At 54.4% G+C, this 13886-nt stretch overlaps 1 protein-coding gene and 1 long non-coding RNA gene across 2 annotated transcripts; one reads left to right on the top strand and one right to left on the bottom strand.

Annotated features, from left to right (window-relative positions):
* Positions 1-2: 2 nt before the first annotated feature.
* Positions 3-13880, top strand: LOC122489501. Its single transcript, XR_006298929.1, has 3 exons — positions 3-622; positions 1427-1526; positions 13810-13880. It is a non-coding gene; the product is annotated as an uncharacterized LOC122489501 (long non-coding RNA).
* On the bottom strand, positions 7534-12450 carry DOK3 (docking protein 3). The gene is made up of 5 exons (XM_043591150.1): positions 12251-12450; positions 10968-11273; positions 8851-8950; positions 8568-8740; positions 7534-8447 (listed from the first exon to the last, which is right to left on the bottom strand). Exons 1-5 carry the CDS (start codon positions 12314-12316, stop codon positions 7749-7751), a joined length of 1344 nt encoding a protein of 447 aa, XP_043447085.1. The 5' UTR covers positions 12317-12450; the 3' UTR covers positions 7534-7748.
* Positions 13881-13886: the final 6 nt, after the last annotated feature.

Here is a 13886-nt window from a genome sequence, read left to right as displayed (position 1 = left end):
CTCCTGGGAGGAAAGAAAAGGTGAGTGGACAGCATGGTGGGTGTACAGGCAGGCCCAGCTCTGGATACCAACCTTGGACTGGTGCCAGGAAGGCACGAGCAGCCTCTGAACACACCCAGGGCACCAGCAGGCATACATCTTGTCAGGTGTGGCTGGCAGACCTCACTTTGCAGAGGCAGGGGCAATCCCCGCCCCCGCCCCCCCCGGGACTGGATGATGAGGGGGTCCCTTCACTCAGTCTTGAGGTTCTTTTCATTCAGGAGTGGGCCGCAGAGCTAATTTGACATGGACTCCCCCCAAGCCAGCCTTAACCCTCGGACCGAAGGGTGAGTCAGGGGCCGGCGCTCCTCTCCCCCGCCCCCAGGTCCCGACAGGCAGGCCTCGCAGAAGCCTGCTCGGACTATATAAGGCGTGTAAGCTGACACTGTGCGGAGCCAGCGGAGGGAGCACACGGGGGCTCGGGACGCGAGGGGGAGGGGTGGGGAAGGAGGCTGCTGGAGCGGGTCCTGGCCATTCCCAGACGGGTCGAGGCTGATGAGGACTCCCAGGCGCTGGGGGCGGCACAGAGGGGCCGTGGCCCCTATGGAAATCAGAGAAGGCTAGGACCCCAAAGCGTGGCCAGGTAGGGGGCTCATCCTGGAGTCCAATGGGGGTGGTGCCTCCCGCACAGGCCTACTACCATCCCGACATGACTCAGTTTCCCCTGTCCCCCACCAGGGCCCAAAGCATTGGCAGAGTCTCGGGCGCAGGAAGCAGCGCAGGCGCCAATCCGCCCTGCCGCAGCCGGCTTCGCCGCAGGAAGGCGGGGGCGGGGGCGGAGGCAGGGGCCCAGGCCCGCAAGAGGAAGCGCAACACTGGCCCCGACCCCAGCGCCCTCCGTGGTCCCCAGCAGGCTCCTGCCCTCAACTTGGCCCAGCCCGAGACGCCCGCGCGGTCGCCAGTACCTGCTCGGCCCCGCCGAGGCGCTGCTCGGTGGCTGGCCCCACAGAACCGCGTTGGGATCGGCCACCCGTGTTCTGACCCCGCCCCCACGGCCGCAGTCCGCTTTGAGCTCGCGGAAGGGGGCGGAGCCACAGGTCACGCCCCGTCAAAGCCACGCCTGCGAGCGGCCTCTCTACAACTGGGAAGCCCCACCCAATCCTTCCGCCCCGCCCAATCGCGAAGTCCCGTTTTACTTTGAGCTGGAAGGCCTGTGGCTGCCCGCGATCCCTTGATGGGGCGGAGTCTGGGCAGAGCCTGGGCGGGGCCTGGGCGGGGTCTGGTCTGCAGATCGCCTAGTCCAGGGACCAGCTGGCAGCTCGAGCAGCCCCATGCGCCTCCCTCTGGCCGAGCCGAAAGAAAGCGGCCTTCGGTCCCAAACAGACCTAGACATCCTGAATCTCAGTTTCCTACTCGGAAAAATGGGACAATAATACTCGCCTTGCAGGCCCATCGTGAGGATAGGCGTTGTTCCGCGGAAGGTGCAAGCCATCAGCGGCTCCAGAATTTCTAAACCGGAAGGACTTGCGGGTGTGGAGCACATGGAGGTGGGTTCAGATGATATGGGGACAGGGGATCTTGAAGCTAGGTTTGTAGAACCCTCTACAGAAGGCTGAAGATAATGGCAGGAGCGGACAGAGTTGAAGGGAGCCCCTGGCTTGGCTCTCAGCCTGACCTGTGGGCCTTTCCATTCCCTGACCCCAGGCAGTCAACAGCCCTCTGCCCTGGGACAACCCCACACTGATGAAATGGGCTGTTGCCTGGTACCCCACTCCAGAGCGGTCAGCGCCTGTGGTGGGGGTGTAACAGGGTGAATCTAGCGGGGGTGGCAGAGTCCCCACTTTGTCCCCATGGGTCATCCCAGGCAGCCAGCGCAGGTGGCAGGGGAAATTGAGAGCCAGAGTGTGTGGGTAAGTGAATAGGCGTCCACCCCTTAGCTCATTCTAGGGCATGGCTGCTGCTGTTCTCCCCCTCTGCCATCATCACATTTCCCTCTTCTGCATCATTCCCGTCACTGAACAAACTACTGTAAGAGTTATCTTTAAAGAAATCCTCTTTTGACCCCATCTCCCCTCCAACTATTGCTCTTTTGTTCTATTCCCCTTGGGAATAGAATTTCTCACAGGAGTTATCTATAGCCTTGTCTGCACTTGCTTTCCTCCTGTTCTTGCTTTCCTTCTGCTCTTTCTTTTTTAAATGTTTATTTATTTACTTTGAGAAAGAGAGAGATAGAGAGCAAGTGGGGGAGGGGCAGATAGAGGGAAACAGAGAATCCTAAGCTGACTCCAATCTGTCAGGGCAGAACCTGATGTGGGGCTCAAACTTACAAATTGCAAGACCATGACCTGAGCTGAAACCAAGAGTCAGATGCTTAACTGGCTGAGCCACCTCCTGCTCTTTCTTGAACTCACTTCAGTCAGGCCATTGTTTCCGCCAGTCCTCTAAACTGATTCCTCTTCTCAGGGTCTCCAATGACCTCCACGTCATCATGTCAATGGTGATTTCTCAGCCTTCCTCTTATCCTGCCAGGGAGCAGCACTGGTCCAGGTACCTTCCCTCTTTCCCCTGGCTTTGTGCCTCCTCCTGCCCCACTGGCTGTTCCTTCTCCACTTCCTTTGGTGGCTTCTTATCTGCCTCTCAACATGGCCATAATATGTTTTCTGGCTACATTCATTCTCTGGGACCCCATCTTGTCCTGTGACTATCAATAACACCTATATGCCAAGGACTCCCAAGTTATATGTCCAGCCCTGACATCACCCCAAGAACTCCAGGCTCTAATATCCAACATCATTCTCAATCTCTGTTTGGAGGTTTACTAGATATCTCAACTCATCATATCCCAATATGAACTTGTGATTTTCTGCCTAACTTTTTCCTCACCTTAGTAAATGGCATCACAGTTCATCCACCTGATCCAGTAAAAATATGGCATTATTCTTCCTTTCTGTTATACCACAGACTCTGCAAATTCCACCTTCAGAATATGTTCCATATCTGGTCACTGCTGCCAGTGTTGTCCTAGCCACTCATCTTGTGCCTGGACATCTTAACAGTCTAACAGATCTTCCCGCTTCCATCCTTACCTACTCCAGAGTCTCCGTGCAGCAGCCAAGGTGATATTTTAAGCAGAAATCACATCACATCATCCTCAGCTTTTAGCATTCCATTAGGTTCTTGTTGCACTTGAAATAACACTAAGGCCCTTAATATGTACATCGCATTAATAAGCTCAATCTACCTCTCACCACTCTCCTCCTTGCTCACTCTGCTCCAAGCATGCTGGCCTCCTTACTGTTCCTCCAACACATCAAGCATATTCCTGCCTCAGGGATTTTGCACTTGTAGCTCCTTCTGCTTGGCACAGTTTCCCCTGATATCTAAACGACCAGCTCTCTCACTTTGTTCAGGTCTCTGCTCAGCTGCTGCCACCTCCAAAGGGCCTTCCCTGATCACCGTATCTAAAACAATAGCCTCCTAATGCCTCACTCGCATCAGGCACTTAGTCCCTTACCCTGCTTTATTTTTCCCCATAGTACTTACCACCATCTCACATTATATTAGGTGCTTGTTTCTTCATTGCCCTTTGTCCCCATTAGAATGTCAGTCCCATTAGAGCAGGGACTTGTCTGTCCTGTCCACCATTGCCCCAGTGTCTGTACACAGTAGATGTGAATGAACAGATGAAAGAAGGATTGAGAAAGTGAAACTGCAAATGAGTAAAGGAACAAGTGGCAGCCTGGGGGTCCTGGCAGCCCTCTAGCAGAGGACTCCAGGGTCCTATTCCTTAGATTGTGCAAGGCTCAGACCTGGATGATGCCACCAGTGTTCCCTGCATAGGCAGCCCAAGGGAAGGAACAGGCCTCAAACTAGGACACAGTGCCCCCTAGTGTCTGGGACACCTGCAGTTCCGGGGTGAGGCCCTAGAATCCTGGAGATCTGCAAAGACATTCTCTTTCATAGACCATTTGGGACCTCACAAAAACTTTTTTTTGCCATAAAGCAAACAGGCTTGGATTTGTAATGAAAAGCATGCCAGAACAGAGATCCAGAGTTCTGGGTTCCAGTTCTGGCCATCACCCTAATACTTTGAGTAACCTCCAGTGTGTCCTGGGATTTGCTGAGCTGCCAAGGGCTGGCTTGTCACCATGGGGTGAAGGGGTCTCTGCTGTAGCCAGAGTGACTGGGGATCCCCCTGGCCTTAGCTTGCCCTATGGCCGGCAACCTGAGCGATCATGGGAAGACTTTCCCTGTCATGGGTAAAGTCTTAGGAGGAGCTTCCATAAGTGGGAAGGAAATCTATCTCCTCATGATTTCAACATCCTTCCAGACTTTTCTGTCTGTGGCCAGCACTGCAAACAACCCCCCTTCCCACAACCTCTTTTCACACATTGCGTTTGGAGATACTTTTCAGACATCCAGAAGTCTAGCGTGCAATTGGATTCTTAAATCTGTTGCTCAGGGGGACGGGTCTGTGCTGAAGATATATCTTTTGTAATCATGAGCATTTAGATGGTCTTTGAAACTGGGAGACGGGTTTGGCTCACTTAGGGCAGTGGTTTTCCACCTTGGACTCACACTGAAATCACGCGGGAAATTGAAAAAGCACACTGGTGCCCAGGCCCCACCCAGACCGATGGAATCTCAGGCCCTGGGTGCAGACCCAGGCATGGGCATTTTTAAAAAGGCTCCAGGTGGGCGCTTGTGTGGCTCAGTCGGTTAAGCATCTGACCCTTGATTTCAGCTCATGGTTCATGATTTCATGAGCCCTGCATCAGGCTCTGTGCTGACAATGTGGAGCCTACTTGGGATTCTCTCTTTCCCTCTCACTCTGACCCTCCTCTGCTCATGCACGCTCTCTCCTACCACTCTTTCTCAAAAATAAGTAATTAAATATTGAAAAAAATAAAAAGGCTCCAGGTTATTCTGTGTGCAGCCAGAGTTGAGCTACACCGTGTCTGAGGCCAGAGCCCCAGGCAGAAGTCTGGCAGAGGAGGAGCCAGAAGAGGCTGGGAAGGAGAGATTTGTGAGGATGGAAGAAAACCAAGTGGAGTGTCAAATGCTCCCTGAGGAGTCAGGGAGGCCAGGTTGCTTTTGTTTTGGGGAGCAAGGAAGTTGGTGACCCTGATAAAAGCGATGTAATGGAGCAGGGGGGACCACGGGGAGACTTGAATTGGCAAAAGGGAGAATAGGAGAAAGTGGAAATGAAAGTAATCAACAACTCTTTTGAGGAGTTTCGCTGTGAAGAGGAAAAGGGAATGGGGAGGGGTCTGAAGCAGAATGCAAGGTCAAGGGGTGCCTGGGTGGCTCAGTCGGTTGAGCACATGATTTTGGCTCAAGTCATAATCTCACAGTTTTTGGGTTCGTGCCTGTGTCAGGCTTTGTGCTGACAGCTCAGAGCCTGGAGCCTGCTTCAGATTCTGTCTCCCTCTGTCTCTGCCCCTCCCCTGCTTGTGCATGCGCTCTCTCAAAGATAAGTAAATGCAAACATTAAAAAAAAAAAAAAAGAATGTGAGGTCAAAGGTTTCCCTTATTTTTATTTTTTAAAGTTTATTTATTTTGAGAGAGAAAGAGAGAGAGCAAGCGTGCACAAGCAGGGGAGGAACAGAAAGAGAGAGGGAGAGAGAGAGAGAGAGAGAGAGAGAGAGAGAGAGAGAGAATCCCAAGCAGGCTCTGCACTGTCAGCACAGACCCTCACGAACCATGAGATCATGACCTGAGCTGAAATCAAGAATCAATTGCTCAACCGCCTGAGCCCCCTAGGTGCCCCCAAGGGTTTCCTTCAAAGATGTTAAATTATGGAGCATGTTTACATGTGGCTGGAAATGATGATGATGGTGGTAGAATTCATTGGGCTGAGGAGAGGGGACAGCTCAGTGTGCTGAGCTGTGCAGTAAGGAGCTGGGGTTGGAGTGCGGGCTGGGGAACAGACATTTCTTCCATTGCAGGGGTGGAGGGACATGGTGCAGCTGCTGGGGCCCTTGTTGATGAAGTGGTGGAAGGACAATGGTGTTCACTTCTGTCAGCTGCTATTTCTCCAGGATATCCTTGAGATGAGAATGGGTAGGGATGGAGAGGAGAAGGTAGGAAGGTCTTGGGAGGAGGAAAGCATCTCTCCTGAGAGTCTGTCTATCTGAGCTTCGAGATCACAACATGAGAGAATGTGGTCAGCCTGGTTATGTAATTTCCGTGGCCATGGGCAGCTGCCAGGGTGCAGGCGCAGAGGGGAATTGGGTTCATCTGAAGCTGGGCGCTTTGCCAGACAAATAAGATGGAAGGAGAGAGGAGCACAAGGGGGTCACTCCATTGGTGGAGCACAGAATCTAAGTTGGACAAGGATGCGGATAGTGACTGCACAGATGGTGAGGAAAGGGTCTTGTAAGTCAATGAGGCTGAAGAGGAGCTTTATGGGCCATGCTTGAGGAAGAGGGCTGGAAGGAGAAAAGGAGGTGGCCAGAGGTGGATGCTTGGAAACAAGACTGTGCCGAGGGAGCATCAATGTCATGAAGAAGAGGTTCAGGATGTGCCAAGGGCATGGGCAGTTGAGGCGCAGTTGAGGTCAAGGGGCTGGGGGAGGGCAGGTTCTTGAGGGGCATGATGCTTTTGTGCATGGAAGCCCCAGGGTTAGTGACCAGAGTAGCATGAGGGCACTACAGTCTTCAAGAGGTTTGCTTATCTCCTTCTGGAACGTGGGCTTCTTGAGAACAGGACCTCATTGTCTTGAACATGGCTGTGTCCCCAGTGCCTGGCATAGAACAGGCACGTAAGTAAAACTCTAAGGAATGAATGCATGCCCGGTAGGTAATTTGAATTTTGTCCTTGACAGTTGAGGAGACTGAGGCCCAAGTTTCCCTAGAAGTGTCTGCACATTTTTAAGTCTCAGTGGAGCAGGCATTTTGGTTGTGCAGATCTTTGAAGTCCCTTTGACCCCCCCCCGCTCCCCCCCCCCATTATTTCCTCCCCAGCTCAGGCTTCCTGGCCTCCAGTTAGACTCCCTCAAATTTGTTTTCCATGCTGCTCCTTTCTTTATCTGGCTGTGTCTCTCTGCTGAAGATGAGACCAAGCTCATTGCAGGATGGTCAGGCCTCTCTTGCTCGGCCACCAACTCCCTATCAGCCTCTTGGAGCCCTCTGTGACCATGCTTTTCCCTTCATCTCAGGGCCAGTGCATACCTACACTCAGCCTGGAAAGCCCTGGGGCTAGCTGCCCATCTGGTAATGCCCTGCCTACCCTTCACACTTAATTCAGAGGGCATCTCACTCATCAGCAAGCCCAATTTCTCCTCCTGTCCTACTGTCCCAGCCATTTTTATTGCCCAGGACTATACGGGCCATAATTATCTGTACCCCATACATCTGCTCTAGTGGACTTGAGCCCACGGGTCGCAAAGTTTAAGTCTGGCTTATGTGTGTCCCCCAGAACCTAGTACAGGGCACTGGTGTTAGGTGCAGTACACGTGAGTGAGGGGCTGTGTGTCCATGTGGATCAGTGAGTGCCATTGCCAGGAGCTGAAGATTGGAGGTGCACAGTATGGGCTATAAGGTGGGACCAAGAGCAGAGCTGGGAGGTTTTATTACCAGCAAATCTGTACACTATACATTGGGGGGCCCACAGGGCACATGAGGGGTCCTCCCCAAGCTGCCTGCCTTATATCCACAGGCTAGAGTGGATGCAGGTGTGTGTCCCAGATGTCCATTGTTTGCCCACCTTCCCGGCCCAGGGAGAGCAGAGCGCCTTTCTCTCCTGTCGCAGAGATCCATACAAGGCTTTCAGGGCCGGTCGCAGGGGGCTGGGCCCTTCCTCCGCTCACGGCTCAGCAGCGTCACTAGCTTGGCCTTGAAGCCTGAGTGAGCACTGGGGCGGCCAGAGCCCCCCACCTCATCACTGTCATCCAGCTCCAGTTCCAGCAGCCTCCGGTACTGGGCCTCCAGGCTGCTGTCGTGGGCAGGGCTAGGCCAACCCAAGTCCTCGCTGTTATGGTAGATGGGGCTGGCCAGGGGGCTGCGGCGGCTGGGACCCTCCTGCTCCGGGTCCCTATCCCTGGGCAGCACAGGACCTGCCTCCAGCATGCACAGGTTCTCATAGAGGTGCTCGGCCTTACCTGGGGGCACGCTGGCTCGCTTGCACACTGAGGCATAGAGCCCAGGTGCCGACTCATCATGGGGTGCCGGGCTCAGCAGTAGGGGTAGGCTCTGGGGCCCGGGCTCAACCAGGCATGCCCTCTGGGCGCTGGGTGGCTCGGGCCCCGGGGGCACCTCCCGTAGCTCTCCTGGTGGGTCCAGTGAAGGCAGGGAGGTGGCCCGAGGCAGGGGACAGGGCCGGGGCCCAGCCAGCTCTGGCAGCCGCTCCCGCTGGCGGCCAATGGCAGCAGCCACAGCCCTGCACAGGTCGAGGGCTTGGGGGCTGCTGAAGGCGAAGAGGCCCTCGCCAGAGTCACAGCGGCGGCCGGCTTCAAAGGAGAACACACCCTGGACATGGGGGTGGGGGGTGGTTTGGGCGGATTAGAGGTGGAGGGACCCGGGGCACCCCTCCACTTGCCACCCTTCCCAGCAGGGCCAGTGGGGTGGGGTAGCTGCCCAGCACCTCACCTTGTCAGAGCCGAACTTGCGCAGGAAGCGGTAGGGCCAGGTGTAGAGGGCCTGGGGGCTGGAGGGCTCCCTTAGCTGGATGGCGTCTTGGCCTAGCACGAGGAGGTAGGGCCCCTTCAGCTGGCAGCGGGTGGCAGCCTCCGTCCTCTGTACCACTACTGGAAACTCGCCCTCTGCAGGCAGGATGGTGGTGAGGCATCAGGTACAGCCCATATGGGTCCTCCAAAGGCCCCAGCCCCAAGTATAGGATGGCTGAGTCTGCACCTGCACCTCCCTGACTCACCTTCCTGCCAGGAGGAGTAGATGGAATTCTCCTCCATGGGGACCAGGCCCCTCTTGGGAGCCTCTACCTCCCCTGATCCTGAGGGATACTCTCCTGTGCCCTAAGGAATGAAAAAAGGCCAGAAGTTAGAGCCCTCACCCCTACTCCTCTTCCCACATCCTTTCCCTGGGCCAGTAAACCAGGACTCCAGGAGAAGCAGGAGCACCTAGGGACTTGAGTGCCACTTCCAGCTTTGCCCCTGACCCACTGCATGACCTTGGGCACCCCTCTATTTTCCCACCTGCAACCCCCAGCTTCCCCCTTGAGGATGCCGAGAGCTGTAAAGTAGTGACACACAAGAGGATGTCCCCATTGCACCTGCACTTGGCCAGGGACTGGGCCTGCCGTATGTGTCCCTAACAGCTTGGAGTGACAAAGGGGCAGGAGCTTCAGGGATGGGACACATGAGTGAACTGGCTACTAGATCCTCCCCAAGCCCTCTTTCGCCAACTCCCCCTTCCAACTCCTCATCCCCTTAACTCCTCGGAGCTCTATCAGCACCTCCTCCACAACCACCTTGGCCCATAGTAGTATGGCCAGGGTCACATGCAACAGCTTCCTCACTGGTTTTCTTGCTCCTGTTCATTTTCTTCATTTGTTTGTTTTTAATTTAAAATATTGTGTTGAGGGGCGCCTGGGTGGCGCAGTCGGTTAAGCGTCCGACTTCAGCCAGGTCACGATCTCGCGGTCCGTGAGTTCGAGCCCCGCGTCAGGCTCTGGGCTGATGGCTCAGAGCCTGGAGCCTGTTTCCGATTCTGTGTCTCCCTCTCTCTCTGCCCCTCCCCCGTTCATGCTCTGTCTCTCTCTGTCCCAAAAATAAATAAACGTTGAAAAAAAATTTAAAATATTGTGTTGAAATACACAACATAAAAGTTACCATTTCACCATTTTAAAGTGTATAATTCAGTGGTTTTGGTATAGTCACAAGATTGTGCAACGATCACCTTTATCTAATTCCAGAATTTGTTCATTGTTCCAAATGGAAACCCTGTACCCATAAGCAGTCACTCCCCGGTCCCCCTTCCCCCAGCCCCTGGCAACAACAAATATGCTGTCTGTCCCTATGGATTTGCCTATTCTTGGTGTTTCACATGAATAGAATCATACTAATATGTGGTCTTTTGTGTCTGGCTCCTTTTACTTAGCATGATGGTCTCCAGGTTCATTTATGGTATTAGCATATAGCAGTACCTCATTCTTTTTTATATGGCCATGTAACATTCTGTTGTATGGATGGACTACATTTGGTTTATCCATTCATTGGTAATGGACATTGGGGTTGTCTGCACCTTTGAGCTATTGTGAATAACGCTGCTCTGAGTGTTCTCATACAAGTGCTATTTGAACACCTGTTTCAATTCTCTTGGGTATACACCTACTAGTGGAATTGCTGGGTCATATGGCAACTCTATGTTTAACTTTTTGAGGAACCTCCAGCCTCATTTCCTTTTGGTCTATCACAGACCCTGTGAAGCTTTAAAGCTCTCAGTCCCTGGCTCCCCAAAGACCCCCCACCCCCGCCAAAGGCTTCTCTCACTCAGAATAAAATTCCAAACTCTGCATGTGTCCTAAAGTAGTTTCAGCTGGTCCCACCATATTCTCCAGTTTTGCTCCCTCCTGGGTTCCTACCCATTCCTTACCCTCCAGCCACGCTGGCCTTTCTGCCCTTTTAACATACCAAACTTTTCCCTGCCTCAGGGCCTTTGCCCACTCTGCTCCCTCTGTTCAGGACGCTTCTCAGACCTTAGTGTCTGCATCACTCTTCCCTCAGATCTTTGCCTGGTGGGTCCTTATTTGTCTTTGAGGACTCAGTCTCACTGTCCCTTCCTGAGAGGCCTTCCCATCTAATGTCCTGCCATTCACCCCTGGTCCTACTCGGGCTTTCATGTTCTCCATAGCATGTATGGCCACTGGAGATTCGTTCTGTGGGCTTCTGGGCTATTTCCCTAGGCTTATGGGTGCTTGGCAGGTACTTGCTGAGTGATAGGATGTGAATGAGCATGGAGATGAACAAGGTGGGGGAGTCAGGTGGTACACCTCTGGCCCCTGGATGCTCTGCCCATCAGCCTTATGCTCACCTGGAAGGCCAGCTGACAGATGGGTCCCATCCACTCCTGGCGATGCTGTGCGGCCAGTAGATGACTGCGCTCTGTGGTGGTGAGCAGGAAGGCACCAGTGTCTCTGGGGCAGTTCTCACCATCAGCAGGCAGCACAGACACGCAGTCAGCCAGGCGGATGACCCGCCGTTCCCCACGCCGGCCAGGTCCCGCAGACCTGTCACCTGCTGGCCCCAGGCCACCATCCCGGACCTCCCAGCTTTCCAGCCGTGCCACACCTGATGGGCCTCCTGCATACAGCAGACCCCATACTTTTCGCCAGGACTTCTGTGGGAGATGAGGATGAGGGATAAGACCCTTGGGTAGCAGTTCTCCCCATAGCTCAGCTCTGCACAAGCTGCTTGGCAAATGCTCCTGACCACCCAGGCTGGCCTCTGCTTGCCCCAGAGGAGGAGGCCTTGCCAGGGCCAGCCCAGCAGGGGGAAGTCTGTGCTTGGGGCAAGTCATTTGTGGGTTCAAATCCACTCCACAAATTGCCTGTGACCCCTCCCTCCCCCCCCCCCCCCCCCCCCGCCCCCGGGCACTAGTGCCCTCATGTCTCAAAAAGTTATGAGAACACAAGGTTGAGGCTTCTACTGGATCATGTCTCCGAAGTATCTAGCAGCTAAGCAGATCACCTGACACTACCATTATGTTGGTACCCCCTAACACCCAAAGAAAAGATCACTTGGGCCAGAGGGACAAGGCCTGGGGCAGGAGGAAGGCCTCAGTCTCATGATGGCAAGGAAGGAAACATGCAAATAGCGTAAAGCAAAGGAAACAGACTGTTTATCTGACCAGGCAGCAGCTGCAGCTGAGCTGTGAGGGTGTAGGGCCTACCGCCTGGTGAGAAAGGTAAACTCCCCTATGTCCCTTAACAGAGCTGGGAGGAGCTGAGCCCTCTTCTGCAGGGTGGGGCTCCTCCAGCTCAGCCCCCCGCCTTCTCTCAAGGGGCCTAGGTGCCTCTACTACACAGGGCGGAAGGCTGTTGGGTTAGCTACCCTTGCAGCTCTGCTCTGCCCCAAGGTTTGGAGTCTTAGATCCTCCCCACACTTGGCTTCCCCATCTATAAGCAAGGCAGAGTCTCAAAAAGGCCCACTCAGCCCAACCCACTCAAGCTGAGAACGGGGTTCTGTTCTACTCCCCAACACCTTGCTTGGGTCCCCCACCCTGACTCCCTTCCCCATTCTCCTAGGTCCTGGTAGGCTGAGGCTGGGGCAGAAGCCTACTGTCCTGGGCAGCTGCCTGCCAGCCAGGGTCCTCACCTTTCCAAACTTGACGTGCTGCTGGTAGAGGATGCCGTCCTTGATGGGAGTCTCCAGAGGCTCCATGGCCGCAGCCAGGCCCCAGGGCTGCCACTCTGACGGCCCGAGGAGACTGGTGACAGGCCAGAGGGGAACTCCTCACACTTCCCCTTCTGGCCACTTCCCCCTCCCTCTGTCCAGAGAGGCAGCTGCAGGGCTGGGGAGGGGGAGGGGAGCCTGTCTTCAGTAAAGGAGCTAGGAATGGGTAGGGGCATCACATATTTCTCCCTTGGGGTTCAGTTGGCCCAAGGTGCCCACATGTGCCTGGCCCTGGCAGGGGCCTCAGACCGCTGGATGGCAAATGACCTATGTCTGCACCTGGGTCAGCTGGCTGTGAGTCATAAGCTCCAACCTCTCCTCTGTGCAGGGTGGTTGTACACCCCAGCACCTGACATTCCCACAGCCCTGCCCCAGGACCCCACCTCTAGCCAGACTGGCCAATTCCCTGCTTTCCCACTCTTGAGCCCTGATTGGTACCCTCTCAGTCCTACTCTGCTTGTCTTTATCTTGGAAATATTTCTAATATTCATTTGCTCCTGTCTTCACAGCCCCTGTCCATTGCCAGCCTCACATCTCCCCTTTGAACCACTGTCCCACAGGGCCCACCATGGTCCTTTCTATCAGCCCCAAACCAACCGGTCTCTCCCCTTCCCAAGCCTTTCCTGGTTTCCCACTGTCCTTGGGTCTAGCCTGGGCTCCTCAGTGCATCACTCAAGATGCTGTGTTCTGGCCTCTACCTCCCTTCAGCCCAATGCCTCCAGGGAACCCCCTATCACTGTGCCACTCCAGCGCCAGGCTGCCTCTTCCCCTGGGAGGTCCTTTTGACCACCCCACGCTGTCTGAGCACCAGGGCCCCACCAGTGAAGCTCAGTCCTCATGGCAAGGCCTGGTCATGTGAGTGTGGGTGGTGTGCCCCCAGTAGGCCCCTAGAGAGTTCACATGTTCTTTTTTAAACTTTGCTTCTTGCTGGGCACCTTTTTTTTTTTTTTTTTTTTTTGCCTCACCTTGCCAGAGGCTAATATCGGGGCTCTGAGTGTGTGTCTGAATTCTGGGGACAGACTCATGTCACTCATTCAATGCCACGTTTAGAAAGGAATGTGTAACCAGGCTAAGCAATACCGTTTGGGGTCACATATGGGGTGCGGGCAGGACATCTTTCCAAGGGTCTTTCCACCTGGCTTTGTATCCAGTGCAGTCCGGGCAGCCCCGAGCTCCAGTAGCTTGACACCATGTCCTTTGCATGCTCATTGCCATTTCAATGATGAGGAAATTGAGGCTCAGAAACATTAGGTAACTTGCCCCAAACCAAACACCAAGTGACAAACATGGCTTGAGCAACTGCTGTCCTGCTGGGATAAGCATGTGGTCTTGCACATGAAGTGCCGGGCACAGAGAAATTGTTGCCAGTGCTCTTCCTCTGCCTACCCCTTGCCAGATGCTGAAATCCTGTTCCATTTGCTAGCGGTCTCCTGACTGCCACCCCGTTATTCATTTCTCATCTGCCTCTGCCACTTACCTAGGAGCTTCCCAGCAGACGTCTATCTGGATTGCCTGGATCCTGAGCCCAACAGAGAGCTGGGCACGGAGTGAGTTAAGT

The sequence above is a fragment of the Prionailurus bengalensis genome, chromosome A1 (assembly GCF_016509475.1).
Source record: "Prionailurus bengalensis isolate Pbe53 chromosome A1, Fcat_Pben_1.1_paternal_pri, whole genome shotgun sequence".
Classification (NCBI taxonomy): Eukaryota; Metazoa; Chordata; class Mammalia; order Carnivora; family Felidae; genus Prionailurus; species Prionailurus bengalensis.
Note: the sequence above shows the minus strand (reverse complement) of the source record. Positions and strands in the feature narration are given on the sequence as shown.